General features: G+C 41.0%; 1 protein-coding gene across 4 annotated transcripts in view; it reads right to left on the bottom strand.

The window, feature by feature from the left end:
- The window catches only part of PHF3 (PHD finger protein 3), a 588,626-nt gene that overhangs the window by 41,869 nt on the left and 528,046 nt on the right, over window positions 1–18,711 (bottom strand). For all 4 annotated transcript variants that reach the window (XM_053710410.1, XM_053710412.1, XM_053710411.1 and 1 more), the window contains one exon: window positions 17,921–18,116. In XM_053710410.1, coding sequence (XP_053566385.1) covers window positions 17,921–18,116 — 196 coding nt within the window. The remainder of the gene's footprint in view (window positions 1–17,920; window positions 18,117–18,711) is intronic.

Genomic DNA, 18,711 nt, shown 5'->3' with positions numbered 1-18,711 from the left:
TGTTCCCCCCTGATGGTTGATGTACGCAACAGTCGTCATGTTGTCTGATTGAAACCGTATGAACTTGGCCCTCGCTAGCTGAGGCCAAGCCTTGAGAGCATTGAATATCGCTCTCAGTTCCAGAATATTTATCGGTAGAAGAGATTCTTCCCGAGACCAAAGACCACTGAGCTTTCAGGGATCCCCAGACCACGCCCCAGCCCATCAGACTGGCGGTCGGTCGTGACAATGACCCCACTCTGGTCTGCGGGAGGTCACCCCTTGTGACAGGTTGTCCAGGGACAGCCACAACGGAGTGAGTCTCTGGTCCTCTGATTTACTTGTATCTTCGGAGACAAGTCTGTATAGTCCCCATACCACTGACTGATCATACACAATTGAAATGGTCTTAGATGAATGCGCGCAAAAGGAACTATGTCCATTGCCGCTACCATCAAACCTATCACTTCCATGCACTGCGCTATGGAAGGAAGAGGAACGGAAGGAAGTATCCGACAAGAGTTTAGAAGTTTTGTTTTTCTGGTCTCTGTCAGAAAAATCCTCATTTCTAAGGAGTCTATTATTGTTCCCAAGAAGGGAACTCTTGTCGACGGAGATAGAGAACTCTTTTCCGTGAGATCTGAGAAAGGCCAGGACTATGTCCGTGTGAGCCTTTGCTAGAGGAAGGGACGACGCTTTGAATCAGAATGTCGTCCAAGTAAGGTACTACAGCAATGCCCCTTGGTCTTAGCACCACCAGAAGGGACCCCAGTACCTTTGTGAAATCCTTGGAACAGTGGCTAATCCGAAAGGAAGCGCACGAACTAGTAATGCTTGTCCAGGAATGCGAACCTTAGGAACCGATGATGTTCCCTGTGGACAGGAATATGTAGATACGCATCCTTTTAAATCCACCGTGGTCAAGAATTGACCTTCCTGGATGGAAGGATTGTTCGAATGGTTTCCATTTTGGACGATGGAACCTTGAGAAACTTGTTTAGGATCTTGAGATCTAAGATTGGTCTGAACGTTCCCTCTTTTTTGGGAACTACGAACAGATTGGAGTAGAACCCCATCCCTCGTTCTTTTAATGGAACAGGATGAATCACTTCCAGAAGATAACCTTGGAAGACTATTTCTAGCGCCCCAAGGATCCAGAACATCTCTTGCCCAAGCCTGAGTGAAGAGAGAGAGTCTGCCCCCCACCAAATCCTGTCCCGGATCGGGGGGCCCGCATCTCATGCTGTCTTGGGAGCAGTGGCCAGTTTTCTTGGCCTGCTTTCCTTTGTTCCAGCCTTGCCTTGGTCTCCAGGCTGGATTGGCTTGAGAAGTATTACCCCTCCTGCTTAGAGGACGTAGCACTTGGGGCTGGTCCGTTTCTGTGAAAGGGACGAAAATTAGGTTTATTTTTGGCCTTGAAAGACCTATTCTGAGGAAGGGCGTGGCCCTTGCCCCCAGTGATATCAGAGATAAACTCTTTCAAGTCAGGGCCAAACAGAGTTTTCCCCTTGAAAGGAATGTCAAACAATTTGATCTTGGAAGACGCATCCGCTGACCAAGATTTTAACCAAAGCGCTCTGCGCGCCACAATAGCAAACCCAGAATTTTTCGCCGCTTACCTAGCCAATTGCAAGGTGGCGTCTAGGGTGAAAGAATTAGCCAATTTAAGAGCACGAATTCTGTCCATAATCTTCTCATAAGAAGAAGAATTACTAATAATCGCCTTTTCTAGCTCATCGCACCAGAAACACGCGGCTGTAGTGACAGGGACAATGCATGCAATTGGTTGTAGAAGGTAACCTTGCTGAACAAACATCTTTTTTAGCAAACCTTCTAATTTTATATCCATAGGATCTTGGAAAGCACAACTATCTTCTATGGGTATAGTGGTGCGCTTGTTTAGAGTAGAAACCGCCCCCTCGACCTTGGGGACTGTCTGCCATAAGTCCTTTCCGGGGTCGACTATAGGAAACAATTTTTTAAATATGGGGGGAGGTACAAAAGGTACACCGGGCCTGTCCCATTCTTTATTAACAATGTACGCCACCCGCTTGAGTATAGGAAAAGCTTCGGGGGCCCCGGGACCTCTAGGAACTTGTCCATTTTACATAGTGTTTCTGGAATGACCAGATAATCACAATCATCCAACTTGGATAACACCTCCTTAAGCAGAGCGCGGAGATGTTCCAACTTAAATTTAAAAGTAATCACATCAGGTTCAGCTTGTTGAGAAATTTTTCCTGAATCTGAAATCTTCTCCCTCAGACAAAACCTCCCTGGCCCCTCAGACTGGTGTAGGGGCCCTTCAGAAACAATATCATCAGCGTCCCTCATGCTCTTCAGTATTTTCTAAAACAGAGCAGTCGCGCTTTCGCTGATAAGTGGGCATATTGGCCAAATGTTTTTGATAGAATTATCCATTACAGCCGTTAATTGTTGCATAGTAAGGAGTATTGGTGCGCTAGATGTACGTAGGGGCCTCCTGTATGGGCAAAACTGGTGTAGACGAAGGAGGGGATGATGCAGTACCATGCTTACTCCCCTCACTTGAGGAATCATCTTGGGCATCATTTTTACTAAAATTTTTTATGACATGAATCTTTAAATGAGAAGGAACCTTGGCTTCCCCACAGTCAGAACACAATCTATCTGGTAGTTCAGACATGTTAAACAGGCATAAACTTGATAACAAAGCACAAAAACGTTTTAAAATAAAACCGTTACTGTCACTTTAAATTTTAAACTGAACACACTTTATTACTGCAATTGCGAAAAAAGTATGAAGGAATTGTTCAAAATTCACCAAAATTTCAACCACAGTGTCTTAAAGCCTTAAAAGTATTGCACACCAAATTTGGAAGCTTTAACCCTTAAAATAACGGAACCGGAGCCGTTTTTATATTTAACCCCTTTTACAGTCCCTGGAATCTGCTTTGCTGAGACCCCAACCAAGCCCAAAGGGGAATACGATACCAAATAATGCCTTCAGAAAGACTTTTCTATGTATCAGAGCTCCACACACATGCAGCTGCATGTCATGCTGTTCTCAAAAACAAGTGCGCCATACCGGCGCGAAAATGAGGCTCTGACTATGATTAGGGAAGCCCCAATAGAATAAAGTGTCTAAAACAGTGCCTGCTGATATTATTTTACAAAAATACCCAGATTAAATGATTCCTCAAGGCTAAATATGTGTAAATATGATCGATTTAGCCCAGAAAATGTCTACAGTCTTAATAAGCCCTTGTGAAGCCCCTTATTTACTGTGTGAATAAAAATGGCTCTTACCGGATCCCATAGGGAAAATGACAGCTTCCAGCATTACATCGTCTTGTTAGAATGTGTCATACCTCAAGCAGCAAAAGACTGCTCACTGTTCCCCCAACTGAAGTTAATTCCTCTCAACAGTCCTGTGTGGAACAGCCATGGATTTTAGTAACGGTTGCTAAAATCATTTTCCTCATACAAACAGAAATCTTCATCTCTTTTCTGTTTCAGAGTAAATAGTACATACCAGCACTATTTTAAATAACAAACTCTTGATTGAATAATAAAAACTACAGTTAAACACTAAAAAACTCTAAGCCATCTCCGTGGAGATGTTGCCTGTACAACGGCAAAGAGAATTATGGGGTAGGCGGAGCCTAGGAGGGATCATGTGACCAGCTTTGCTGGGCTCTTTGCCATTTCCTGTTGGGGAAGAGAATATCCCACAAGTAAGGATGACGCCGTGGACCGGACACACCTATGTTGGAGAAATACAGTTAATGACCGCGGACGTGTGGCGTACGTCCTTGGTCTGGAAAGCAGCTGGAAGCGATCCTGCTCGCTTCCAGCTGCTTTCCGGTTATTGCAGTGATGCCTCGATATCGAGGCATCCTGCAATAACCCCCCTTGGCCATCCGATGCAGAGAGAGCCACTCTGTGGCCCTCTCTGCACCGGACATCGGTGGCCGGTATCGTTGGTGGGTGGGAGCAAGTCTGGGAGGCGGGTAGGCGGCCATCGATGTGCCGAGTGGAGGGGGCGGGACAGACGGGGGCACGGGGGGCAGCGGGCGGGCGTGTGCACGGGGTGGGAGCGAGAGGGAACCGCTACACTGCAGAAAAAAAAAGTTAAGAAAAGTGTTAAAAAAAACAAATATAAAAAAATAATAATGATCATCTAAGGGTTCCTGAAGGGGTGGGGGGTTGGTCTTGGGGGGGGGGGGGGGGAAGCTTACACTACAGAAAAGGGCAAAAAAAAACCAACATACTATTTGTTACTAAACTGGGTACTGGCAGACAGTTTGCCAGTACCCAAGATGGTGGCAAATAGGTAGAGGGGGAGGGTTAGAAAGCTGTTTGATGGGGGATCAGTGAGGTTGGGGGCTAAGGGGGGATCCTACACAGCAGCATATGTAAATATGCCACACACAAAAAAAAGCACAAATATAGCTTTTAATTTTAGTACTGGCAGAGTTTCTGCCAAGTACTTAAGATGGCGGGGATAATTGTGGGGTGGGGGAGGGAAGAGAGCTGTTTGGGAGGGAATCAGGGGGTCTGATGTTTTAGGTGGGAGGCTATGAGCTCTACACTAAAGCTAAATTAACCCTGCAAGCTCCCTACAAGCTACATAATTAACCCCATCACTGCTAGCCATAATACACGTGTGATGCGCAGCAGCATTTGGTGGCCTTCTTATTACCATAAAGCAACGCCAAAGCCATATATGTCTGCTATTTCTGAATAAAGGGGATCCCAGAGAAGCATTTACAACCATTTGTGCCATAATTGCACAAGCTGTTTGTAAATGATTTCAGTGAGAAACCTAAAATTGTGAAAAAATTTAACGTTTTTTTTTAATTTGATCGCATTTGGCAGTGAAATGGTGGCATGAAATATACCAAAATTGGCCTAGATCAATACTTTGGGTTGTCTACTACACTACCTTAAAGCTAAAATTACCCCTTAAAGCTCCCTACATGCTCCCTAATTAACCCTTCACTGCTGGGCATAATACACGTGTAGTGCGCAGTGGCATTTAGCAGCCTTCTAATTACCAAAAAGCAACGCCAAAGCCATATATGTCTGCTATTTCTGAACAAAGGGGATCCCAGAGAATAATTTACAATAATTTAAGCCATAATTGCACAAGCTGTTTGTAAATAATTTCAGTGAGAAACCAAAAGTTTGTGAAAAAATTAGTGAAAAAGTGAACAATTTTTTGTTATTTAATCGCATTTGGCGGGGAAATAGTGCATGAAATATACCAAAATGGGCCTAGATCAATACCTTGGGATGTCTTCTAAAAAAAATATATACATGTCAAAGGGATATTCAGAGATTCTGAAAGATATTAGTGTTCTAATGTAACTAGCGCTAATTTTGAAAAATAATGGTTTGGAAATAGCAAAGTGCTATTTGTATTTATGGCCCTATAACTTACAAAAAAAGCAAAGAAGATGTAAACATTGGGTATTTCTAAACTCAGGACAAAATTTAGAAACTATTTAGCATGGGTGTTTTTTGGTGGTTGTAGATGTGTAACAGATTTTGGGGGTCAAAGTTAGAAAAAGTGTGTTTTTTCCCATTTTTTCCTCATATTTTATAATTTTTTTTTATAGTAAATTATAAGATATGATGAAAATAATGGTATTTTTAGAAAGTCCATTTAATGGCGAGAAAAAACGGTATATAATATGTGTGGTACAGTAAATGAGTAAGAGGAAAATTACAGCTAAACACAAACACCGCAAAAATGTAAAAATAGCCTTGGTCCCAAACGGACAAAAATGGAAAAGTGCTGTGGTCATTAAGGGGTTAAAGGGTCATGAAACTCACATTTTTTTCTTTCTGATTTAGAAAGAGCATGTAATTTTAAACAACTTTCTAATTTACTTCTATTGTCCAATTTGCTTTATTCTCTTGATATCCTTTGCTGAAAAGCATACCTAGATATGCTCAGTAGCTGCTGATTGGTGGCTGCACAGATGCCTTGTGTGATTGGTTCACCCATATGCATTGCTATTGCTTTAAAAAAGTATATCTAAAGAATGAAGCAAATTATATAATAGAAGTAAATGGGAATATTGTTTAAAATTGTATTCTCTACCTGAATCATGAAATAAAAATTTGGGGTTTAGTTTCCCTTTAACAGCCATTGACAGCCAGCTCTCGGAGGAGAAAACGGGGAGAGTCCACAGCTGCATTCATTACTTTTGGGAAATACAGAACCTGGCCACCAGGAGGAGGCAAAGATACCCCAGCCAAAGGCTTAAATACCTCCCCCACTTCCCTCATCCCTGCCAATGGAACAAGGAACAGTAGGAGAAATATCAGGGTGAAAAAGGTGCCAGAAGAACGAATAAAAAAGAATTTAAGGCCGCCCACAGAAAAAAACTCTCCCCTTACACAAGAACATTATCAGGTAAGCATCATTTAAGTTTTTCTTCTTAAAACGGGGAGAGTCCACAGTTGCATTCATTACTTTTGGGAAATCAATACCCAAGCTTATAGAGGACACTGAATGCAAACGGGCGGGAACAAAAAGGCGGCCCATTCTGATGGCACCACAGCCTGACACAACCCGCATTCCCGATAAAAAACTACTTCAACAGAAGCAGGAAGAACAAAAATATGGAAAGAGGACAAGGTAACTGCCCATCAAATAGAACCATATCAATCCCAGATAGAGATCACTCTAAATCATGGACTTCACTGAGCAGACAAAAGTCCCACTCTATAAAAGCACACAAATAAAAACCTCCCCATGAAAAATGACAAGGGAAACAGCAAACAAACTCCCACACCTCATTCTCCCTAACTGAAAGAAGGGAAGAATCAGAACCTCCAGAAACAATCCCCGAAGATTCAAGGACAAAACAGAGAGAGAATCCCTTAGCATATCTCGAAAAAAAACCCGCTACCAGGCTGCAAGAGGACAAAGTCCCGTAGAAAATATTCTTACCGACGGAGGAAAACAAGAAATGCAAAATTCCAGATCACCACCTACATGGATCCAAAAGGAACCAATGTAAAGCCTTAACCGGAACCAAAGTCCCAGAAGGACAAAAACATAATTTATGTAAGAATTTACCTGATAAATTCATTTCTTTCATATTGGCAAGAGTCCATGAGCTAGTGACGTAGGGGATATACATTCCTACCAGGAGGGGCAAAGTTTTCCAAACCTCAAAATGCCTATAAATACACCCCCCACCACACCCACAATTCAGTTTAACGAATAGCCAAGAAGTGGGGTGATAAGAAAGGAGCGAAAGCATCAACAAGGAATTGGAATAATTGTGCTTTATACAAAAAAATCATAACCACCATAAAAAGGGTGGGCCTCATGGACTCTTGCCAGTATGAAACAAATGAATTTATCAGGTAAATTCTTACATAAATTATGTTTTCTTTCATGTAATTGGCAAGAGTCCATGAGCTAGTGACGTATGGGATAGCAAATACCCAAGATGTAGAACTCCACGCAAGAGTCATCCCCAACGCAAATCAAAAGTTTTAATCTTTATAATGAAAAAAAAAATGAAATTATAAGCAGAAGAATCAAACTGAAACAGCTGCCTGAAGTACTTTTCTACCAAAAACTGCTTCTGAAGAAGAGACAACATCAAAATGGTAGAATTTAGTAAAAGTATGCAAAGAAGACCAAGTTGCTGCTTTGCAAATCTGATCAACAGAAGCTTCATTCTTAAAAGCCCACGAAGTAGAAACTGACCTAGTAGAATGAGCCGTAATCCTCTGAGGCGGGGATTTACCCGACTCCAAATAAGCATGGTGAATCAAAAGCTTTAACCAAGATGCCAAAGAAATGGCAGAAGCCTTCTGACCTTTCCTAGAACCAGAAAAGATAACAAAAAGACTAGAAGTCTTTCTGAAATCTTTAGTAGCTTCAACATAATATTTCAAAGCTCTTACCACATCCAAAGAATGTAAAGATCTCTCCAAAGAATTCTTAGGATTATGACACAACGAAGGGACAACAATTTCTCTACTAATGTTGTTGGAATTCACAACTTTAGGTAAAAATTTAAATGAAGTCCGCAAAACCGCCTTATCCTGATAAAAAAATCAGAAAAGGAGACTCACAAGAAAGAGCAGATAATTCATAAACTCTTCTAGCAGAAGAGATGGCCAAAAGGAACAATACTTTCCAAGAAAGTAATTTAATGTCCAGAGAATGCATAGGCTCAAACGGAGGAGCCAGTAAAGCCCTCAAAAACCAAATTAAGACTCCAAGGAGGAGAGATTGACTTAATGACAGGCTTGATACGAACCAAAGCCTGTACAAAACAATGAATATCAGGAAGATTAGCATTTTTTCTGTGGAACAGAACAGAAAGAGCAGAGATTTGTCCTTTCAAGGAACTTGCAGACAAACCCTTATCCAAACCATCCTGAAGAAACTGTAAAATTCTAGGAATTCTAAAAGAATGCCAAGAGAATTTATGAGAAGAACACCATGAAATGTAAGTCTTCCAAACTTGGTAATAAATCTTTCTAGACACAGATTTGCGAGCCTGCAACATAGTATTAATCACTGAGTCAGAGAAACCTCTATGACTAAGCACTAGGCGTTCAATCTCCATACCTTCAAATTTAATGATTTGAGATCCTGATGGAAAAATGGGCCTTGAGATAGAAGGTCTGGCCTTAACGGAAGTGGCCAAGTTTGGCAACTGGACATCCGAACAAGATCCGCATACCAAAACCTGTGTGGCCATGCTGGAGCCACCTGCAGTACAAATGAACGCTCCATTATGATTTTGGAAATCACTCTTGGAAGAAGAACTAGAGGCGGAAAGACATAAGCAGGTTGATAATTCCAAGGAAGTGACAACGCATCCACTGCTTCCGTCTGAGGATCCCTGGACCTGGACAGATACCTGGGAAGTTTCCTGTTTAGATGAGAAGCCATCAGATCTATTTCTGGAAGCCCGCACATCTGAACAATCTGAAAAAACACATCTGGGTGAAGAGACCATTCTCCCGGATGTAAAGTCTGGCGACTGAGAAAATCCGCTTCCCAATTGTCTATACCTGGGATATGGACCGCAGAGATTAGACAGGAGCTGGATTCCGCCCATGCAAGTATCCGAGATACTTCTTTCATAGCTTGAGGACTGTGAGTCCCACCTTGATGATTGACATACGCCACGGTTGTGACATTGTCTGTCTGAAAACAAATAAATGGTTCTCTCTTCAGAAAAGGCCAAAACTGAAGAGATTTGAGAATCGCACGGAGTTCCAAAATATTGATTGGTAATCTCACCTCTTGAGATTTCCAAACCCCCTGCGCTGTCAGAGATCCCCAGACAGCTCCCCAACCTGAAAGACTTGCATCTGTTGTAATCACAGTCCAGGTTGGATGAACAAAAGAGGCCCCTTGAATTAAACGATGGTGATCTAACCACCAAGTCAGAGATAGTCGAACATTGGGATTTAAGGATATTAATTGTGATATCTTTGTATAATCCCTGCACCATTGGCTCAGCATACAAAGCTGAAAAGGTTTCATGTGAAAACGAGCAAAGGGGATCTCGTCCGATGCTGCAGTCATGAGACCTAAAACCTCCATGCACATAGCTACTGAAGGGAATGATTGTTGCTAGGCCAAAAGGAAGAGCAACAAATTGGTAATGCTTGTCTAGAAAAGAGAATCTCAGAAACTGATAGTGATCTGGATGAATCGGTACATGAAGATATGCATCCTGCAAGTCTATTGTGGACATATAATGCCCTTGCTGAACAAAAGGCAGAATAGTCCTTATAGTTACCATCTTGAATGTTGGTATTTTTACATAACGATTCAAAATTTTTAGATCCAGAAATGGTCTGAAAGAATTCTCTTTCTTTGGAACAATGAACAGATTTGAATAAAACCCCAGACCCCGTTCCGGAAAGGGAACTGGCACAATTACCCCGGATAACTCCAGGTCTGAAACACACTTCAGGAAAGCCTGAGCCTTTACTGGGTTCACTGGAATGCGTGAGAGAAAGAAACTTCCCACAGGCGGTCTTACCTTGAAACCTATTCTGTACCCTTGAGAAACAATGTTCTGAATCCAATGATTTTGGATTGAATTGATCCAAACATCTTTGTAAAATCTTAGTCTGCCCCCTACCAGCTGCGCTGGAATGAGGGCCGCACCTTCATGCGGACTTGGGGGCTGATTTAGATTTTTTATATGGCTTAGATTTATTCCAGACTGGAGAAGGCTTCCAATTGGAAACTGTTCCTTTAGCGGAAGGGTCAGTTTTCTGTTCCTTATTGACGAAAGGAACGAAAACGATTAGCAATCCTAAATTTACCCTTAGATTTTTAATCCTGAGGCAAAAAGGCTCCCTTCCCCCCAGTGACAGTTGAAATAATAGAATCCAACTGAGAACCAAATAATTTATTACCTTGGAAAGAAAGAGATAGCAATGTTGACTTAGAAGTCATATCAGCATTCCAAGATTTAAGCCATAAAGCTCTTCTAGTTAAATAGCTAAATACATATACCTGACATCAATTCTAATGATATAAAAAATGGCATCACAAATGAAATTATGTTGAATTAGCTTAAAAATGCTATACACATTATGATCTGGTACTTGTTGCGCTAAAGTTTCCAACCAAAAAGTAGAAGCCGCAGCAACATCAGCCAAAGAAATAGCAGGCCTAAGAAGATGACCTGAACATAAATAAGCCTTCCTTAGATAAGATCCAAGCTTCCTATCTAAAGGATCTTTAAAAGAAGTACTATCTGCCGTAGGAATAGTAGTACGCTTTGCAAGAGTAGAGATGTCCCCATCAACTTTGGGGATCTTTTCCCAAAACTCCAATCTATCAGTCGGCAAAGGGTACAGTTTCTTAAACCTTGAAGAAGGAGTAAAAGAAGTACCCAGACTATTCCATTCCCTAGAAATTACATCTGAAATAGCATCAGGAACTGGAAAAACCTCTGGAATAACTGCATGAGGTTTAAAAAAGTTTACTGGTTTTAATATCAAGAGGACTAGTCTCCTCCATATCTAATGCAATCAACACCTCTTTAATAAAGAACGAATATACTCCATTTTAAATAAATATGAAGATTTGTCAGTGTCAATATCTGAGGCAGAATCTTCTGAACCAGATAGATCCTCATCAGAGATAGATAAATCAGAATGCTGTCGGTCATTTAAAAATTCATCGAATTTATGAGAAGTTTTAAAAGACCTTTTACATTTATTAGAAGGTGGTATAACAGACAGGGCCTTCTGAATAGAATTAGAAACAAATTCTCTCACATTAACAGGAATATCCTGAACATTAGATTTTGAAGGAACAACAACAGGTAATGGATTACTACTAATGGAAATATTGTCTGTGTTTGAAAGTTTATCATGACAACTAACACAAACTACAGCCAGAGGAACAGTTACCACAAGTTTACAACAAATGCACTTAGCTTTTGGTAGAACCGACATCAGGAAGCATTCAATAAGTAGATTCTGAGACAGGGTCAGATTGAGACATCTTGCAATATATAAAAAACAACATATAAAGCAAAATTATCAATTTCCTTATATGACAGTTTCAGGAATGGGAAAACATGCAAACAGAATAAGCCTCTGGAAACCAGAAGCAAAATGAAATAAGGACTTAAATAATGTCAAAAATCTGGCGCCAAGTATGACGCCCACAACTGACAAAATATTTTTTGGTGCCAAGAACGCCTGCAACAAACACAAACGTCATAGATGACGCAACTACGTGAAAATTTTCGGCGCCAACTAAGACGCCAGAAATGACGAAATTACATCAACAAACGTAATTCTCGCGCCAAAAATGACGCAATAAAATATAGCATTTTGCGCTCCCGCGAACCTAACAGCCCGCAATTTAGAAAAGAAAGTCAATTGAAAAATTTTCACTTAAGAAATCATTTTTTTTTCATATGCATTTCCCAAAATGAAACTGACAGTCTGTAAGAAGGAAATATACTGATTAACCTGAATCATGGCAAATATAAGTATAAAACATATATTTAGAACTTTACATATAAAGTGCCAAACCATAGCTGAGAGTGTCATAAATAAAAGAAAACATACTTACCAAAAGACACTCATCTACATAAAGTAGATAGCCAAAGCAGTACTGAAACGAGAATCAGTAGAGGTAATGGTATAGAAGAGTATATTGTCAATCTGAAAAGGGAGGTAGGAGATGAATCTCTACAACCGATAACAGAGAACCTATGAAATAGATCCCCGTTAGGATGACCATTGTATTCAATAGGTAATACTCCCTTCACATCCCTCTGTCATTCACTGCACTCTGAGAGGAACCGGGCTTCAGCATGCTGAGAAGCGCATATCAAATAGAAATCTAGCACAAACTTACTTCACCACCTCCATAGGAGGCAAAGTTTGTAAAACTGAATTGTGGGTGTGGTGGGGGGTGTATTTATAGGCATTCTGAGGTTTGGGAAACTTTGCCCCTCCTGGTAGGAATGTATAGCCCCTACGTCACTAGCTCATGGACTCTTGCCAATTACATGAAAGAAAAGTAGACCAAGACTACCTTAGAATAGACAGCTAACTAGCACAGAGAAACTGAAAACCCGTAGGTCATAAAAAACCCCGGGAGCAGAACAGGAACGGAATAGTAACATCCGCTAACGCCACAAACAAAAGCCGCAGGCTTCTATCGGTAGGCAGTCAGACTAAACGTCAAAACATAGTAACTAGCCAATTGAATAGCTAGCAAACTTGCACCAGGACATTCCTGGAAAGGAACAAGAGAAAACTCAGAAAGCAGGGCGGACCAACTCCTCCCCTACTAGAAAACGGGTAAGGGAGGACAACACCCTGACCAATAAGGAAGAACCAACTACCCGCTAAGGGAAGGTTCCTGAACCACTGCAAGGCCTCCAAACCTAAGTAAGGATCCTGCGGGAGACAAGATACGTTGTCAATGCCCAGAGCAGTCAGAATTCCTGACCCTACTCCAATCGAACAGTCCTATCACAGAAGCGACTGTCAATGTCCCAAGGACAAGCAAGATTAAAAAATCTGAACATCGACAAAGCCCAGAGATCAGATATTGAATCTCCAACCACGAGTTCCTAAGAAAAGAAGTAGGAAAGAGGCACCGACACCCAGAGAGGCTAACTCGGGATCCAGGATACCTATCCTCATTACCCCTCAGAAACCCGAAGGGAGGGTACACTGCAGACAAGAAAAACCCTCAACCCAATAGAACTCCTAGAGTCAGATGATGAAAACTACCTCAGGAGGAGCAAACTGGATAGGCGCAGAAGACCAGATCCTTCCACATAGAAGGAAAACAAAGAAACCCAGGAATAGTATAAAAATTCCCAGAAAAAACTTCCTCCATCTCTCCATAAGAGATAAAAGAACCGCCCCAGAAGGAACAAGGGGATGTCCCCAGGTCCTGGAAACACAAGCCTGCTACTTAACGCCGGACAGATCCAAGACTATTAAAATCTTGAAAACAGAGTAACCAAATTGCCAAGTCAAAGACAAGGACTAGGTTAAAAAAAAAAAACGGAACCCCCAAAACCAGGTGCCGAATCAATACCAAAAACCTTGCGGAACAACAACAAAGTTACCTGGAAATGAAATTTGCACCGAAGTTCATGCATGCCATACCCCGATGGGGTCTTGTCCAAAGACAAAGGAAGGACCCAAAAGAGATCAGAATTCCATGATTGAGAGAATATGACAGTCTCTAAAGATCCAGTCTGGATCAACCCTCAGAAAACCTACAGAATTAACGATTGAACAAGCATCCTAAAACTCCTAACGGTTGACTGCAAGAGAGACTGCATAACAATCCCCCAGATACGCAAATATATAGGATCAAAAAGGGGAGACTGCAAGGACCCCAAAAATGCAAGGGGAAGCGAAAAGCATAGCAATAATCAAAAAAGAGGAGAGAAACACTGGCGAAAGAGATCTGAAAATCGGACAATCCAATCGACAAGAAGTAACAATAGGGGGGAATAAACGCCCTCCACAACAGGTAAGGAGATCTCCATGCAGTCACCCCCCCCCCACCCACCCATTCGGAAGGGAGGACTCTAGCTCTTATCCAAAGGAAGAACTATAAACATACTGCCATAGCAGAATCCGGAATCCCAGGAAACCATGCAAGCTATGTAGGGACAAAACACTAGTATCAAATATTTTTTTTTTATTTAAATGGTTTTTATTGAGGTTTATGATAAAATGACATACATATACAAATACAGGTGAAACTGCTATGTAACAACGAGAAACATCATCATACAGTAAGAGCTCAGTAGCTATCAATATCAAGTCAATAATAGTATAATATGCAGTAGTTTCTAATGACAGGATAAGAGTAGACGATAGTATGTCATGCGTAGAGTCCCAAGACTAAGCAAACCTCATAATTTCTTTACTTTTAGGAATTATAACGTTTCATTAATAAGTAATAAACAGTAAAACATGGTGCATATGCGCTTATCAAAATGTATATTAACATCAAGCTTATGATGAGAAAGAGAGATACTCAGCATATACATTGCATATACAAGAGAACTTACATTATATATAGAGAACATAGTTATTATATAATATTGGTAATTGCGGTTATTCACAAGGGAACCGCAAATTAAGTATCTGGTCTAATCACAAAGAACCAGAATACTATACAATAAGGGGGGGAGGGAGGTGGTAAAGTGAACGATTATACGAATATATGTAACCTGGGAGCCAAAAGGTTCATTATGTGTCGGGGAGGTGTTACTTAAAGAAATAAATGTAGGTGGGATAGGAGGAGATAAGCTGTAATAACACTGGGCACTATCATCATCTATGTGTGACTAGGTATAGTTGGGTTGCTAATAAGTGCATAACAAGAAACTAATGCATGCTAGGACATTGCCAAATCCAATATGCTAGAGTCCCAAAATCTAAATGTACAAGCGTGACATAAGCTAAGTATCTCAGCTCTGATAACTCAAGGAGGAGTGGAATATGGGTGTATTGCATAAATGATCAAATGAATGATAGGGGGATGAGTGAGTAAATGAATGAGGGAAGGGGCAAATGAATGAGTAGATAAATGAATGGGGGGGAAGCACGTTTAGTGGGTAAATGAGTGAATAAGTGGAAGATTAATGAATGCTGAATAAATGGGTGAATGCGTCAAACATCCTGAACTAAAGGTCATGAGTCCATGCAAAAAAGACTGACTGCCTATTTGCAACAAGGCTTTAAATAAAACAAACTATATACAAGCTGCTACCTTGTAGATCTACCAAATCAAATTTGACTTAGCATGTTCCTATGTGTTGCTGTAGTATCAAATATTTAAATGTCAGGTAAGGCCATGTAAGAAAAACATCGGACGCCCCAATAAGATGAAGTAAAGTAGGGCCAGCCGGATATCTAGGATAGAAGTGCCTCCCATAACTTGTAGAAACAAGAAATGACAACCTCGTAACAAGAGGTAAGTCAACTTAGTACCCAAACAGGACCAGCCTGTTGTCAAGGATACAAAATGTCTGATATAACCTCAAAAGAACAGAGTGAACTAGTACCCAACCAGGACCAGCCTGCTAACCAGGGTACAACTGAAATGTTCAAGGGCTAACTGAAAGTTCTAAACCCTAGCAGGACTAGACTAAACAAAAACAGACAAATGACAGACAAATAAGCTCTGATGCTTATCTCCTAACTTTTTTCTTTCTTTTGTGACTTCCGCTGGAAGTAACAACCATCGCGACCATAAATTTGCTAGTATCAAAAATCCCAGAGAAGAAAAAAGTTTCCTAAAAGGAAAAGTCTGCAACAGTCTCGAGCTCTGCAAAGAAAACACATCCTAATCGGATCAAAAGAAGTAGGCCGCACCCGCAGGTGAACGCTAAGAAAGAAAAAGAAAACACTGACAGGGCCAGCCTGTCAGGGACAAGAGCTCAAAACTGGGATTAGATACACAAGCAAAAGACAGTCAGGAGTATGATCCACATCCATCCTCTCGTCATGCGCTGTTCGCCATCAGAATCAGAAGACGGAGGATCCGGAGGCAAATGAAGACTAAAATCCTCCCAAGCCTCCAGTACCTGTCGCAGCAATACACGCAGGCGCATCTGACTGGCTCTAAAGGCAAAAGTCATCTCCGGCGGGGTATCTGAAGGTCCTGATTCCTGCCGGCTGTCCCCCTCAAACCTTTAAAAGGAACCGCTCCCCCAGAGGAAAGACCCGCCAGGTAAAGAGGACACGGATAAGCTCTTTGCTTGCCCTCAAGAAGCTGTAAATGCGCCTTCACTAATATCGCCATGCGCAACCGAGCAGAAACCTCTGGTGGAAAGAAACCTCTTTCCAGAGAAGGTGTAATGAAATTTGGGACAACTGCTTGTGTAGGAACAGAAAATTCCAGGGAACTCGCCTCACGGTACACAGAATCCTCAGAGGACGGGCTCAGTGGTCTCCAATCTCTTCCCATAGGGAGAAAATAGCACTCTATTACGGCATATGAAACATAAATGATTGGGCATCCATACAATCTAAGCATGAAACAGAATCTGAGAAATCCTCCTCAGAAAAATCAGAATCCTCCATAACTTGACCAGACAAATTTGGACAAAAATAACTGGCACCTCACACCCCCAATGGCAGGGGCACTCACCACCTATGACCCAGACAAGTAGAGAAAACAGGTCTTCTCCACCGCCACTCGGTCACAATACACAAATGGAGAATGAAACCTTGACCACGCCCGGTCACGAGGTGCGACATGTAGGCCAAAGAAAAGCGTGCCAGTCCACAAAAACTGCGTAGCTCTAATAAATTGTACGTTCCGTAATAGCCATGAGCCCCAACATTTCCACACATAAGCAGACAGAATCACATAACAAACATGATTAAAGTCCCCCACTGCTCAATAACCCCCCTCAGGAGATATTAACCCTTGATCCTATAAAGATAAAGGATTCCCACTGAGACCCTGTCTTCTATCATTTACATTACATCCACAATGAAAGTAAAATGAAACAATCTTACCGGAATCTATGCTGTGGAACAGTAACACTGTCCTTCAATTTTGACATATAGTAGCGTTGCTCCTGACATGGACTTGAGTGAAGAAAGCAGGGAGCGAATCTCATTAACGCTGATTGCTTGTGGAGCTGTTAATATGAGTTGGAATGATTTCGCAGAAAGACTATCCCTGCATCTCCGTACTCTAACTTTCACACATGCTCTTACTGAGAGGCTGACAGGACTACTTAAAACACCCATCCCATCCCGAAGAGTGCTACCCTCCATAAGAGACTACTCCGTAATCTTTCGGCACTTCTCTGCCAACCTCCTGTGACGAAAGGCAAAAAAATGACTGGGGGATGAGGGAAGTGGGGGAGGTATTTAAGCCTTTGGCTGGGGTATCTTTGCCTCCTCCTGGTGGCCAGGCTCTGTATTTCCCAAAAGTAATGAATGCAGCTGTGGACTCTCCCCGTTTTAAGAAGAAAAATAGTCCACAAATCAGTCTCAGGACCCCTCTCATATACATATACCTGGAGCACATTCATTCTTCGCCTCCCTCCTGCGGAGGCAAAGATAAGACTAGTTTACCAAGAGGTGGGAAAGTTTTAAAGGGCTCTTGCAGTTTTGGAAATCTTTGCCTCCTCCTTGGTATTCCAGGAGTGGAATACCAAGGAGTAACGGCTCATGGACTCTAACCACCATGAACAAAATGGATTTATCAGGTAAGCATAAATTATATATATATATATATATATATATATTTTTTTTTTTTTTTTTTACTATCTCATAATATATTTCTGCAGTTTAGAGATACTAAGACATAAAAGTACCACAGAGGCATTTTATCCAGTACTAACAAGGTAAAATGTAAAGTGAATACCTGAAAAGTATCAATTAAAGCTTATTAGGTGATAGAAATTCCCATATAAATAAATCTTACCTGGCCCGTCAAAAGGTACAAAAAAGTGTGGAATTTTTTCAGAGGCACCCAAGGGTATGAGGTACATATCTTTGACTTGTCGCATATTATTTGCTACTACACCATAACGTTTTCTGCTGCTGAAATATGAGTATAGCAATGTATAAGATATCTGATCCTCTTCTGTTTCAGGGCTAAAGCGAATTAAACAAGTTTCCTATAAAAAAAAGAAGAAGAAAAATATTGAAAGCACCCAATTAGCAAATTAAACCTCAGAAACCTGTCCCTTTTTTTGGAAAAAGGGAAAGGAGATAAAAGATGTAATAAATTTAATTTGAATTCCATAGTGTAATCCAGATAATTCCCATTCTTGGGAATAGGAAACAGTGGGCCTAATTAATATCAATACAATTCTACAACAAAAACAATTTAACAAAGTGTGTGTACTCAGTGGAACACAAATAATACAGAGATAGGCAATTTGTATACATATATACAGTATATATATATATATATATATATATATATATACATATATACATATATATATATATATATATATATATATATATATAATTATATATATAAAATGCAATTAAGAGTGCACTCCCACTCAATTGGCAACTACCAGGGTGCAGGCAAAAAATTGAAATATGGATGAAAAGGCTTGCACTCATTGAATTTATGAAAAAACAGTGCTTTCATTAGCACATCAAAAAACAAGTGACGCTTTGGGGATCAATCACCCTTTCATCAGACCAAGTGAATAGTGAACAAACCAACACCTAGATTTAGAGTTTTGTCGGTAAAAA

Source organism: Bombina bombina, chromosome 4 (genome assembly GCF_027579735.1).
Source record: "Bombina bombina isolate aBomBom1 chromosome 4, aBomBom1.pri, whole genome shotgun sequence".
Classification (NCBI taxonomy): Eukaryota; Metazoa; Chordata; class Amphibia; order Anura; family Bombinatoridae; genus Bombina; species Bombina bombina.
Note: the sequence above shows the minus strand (reverse complement) of the source record. Positions and strands in the feature narration are given on the sequence as shown.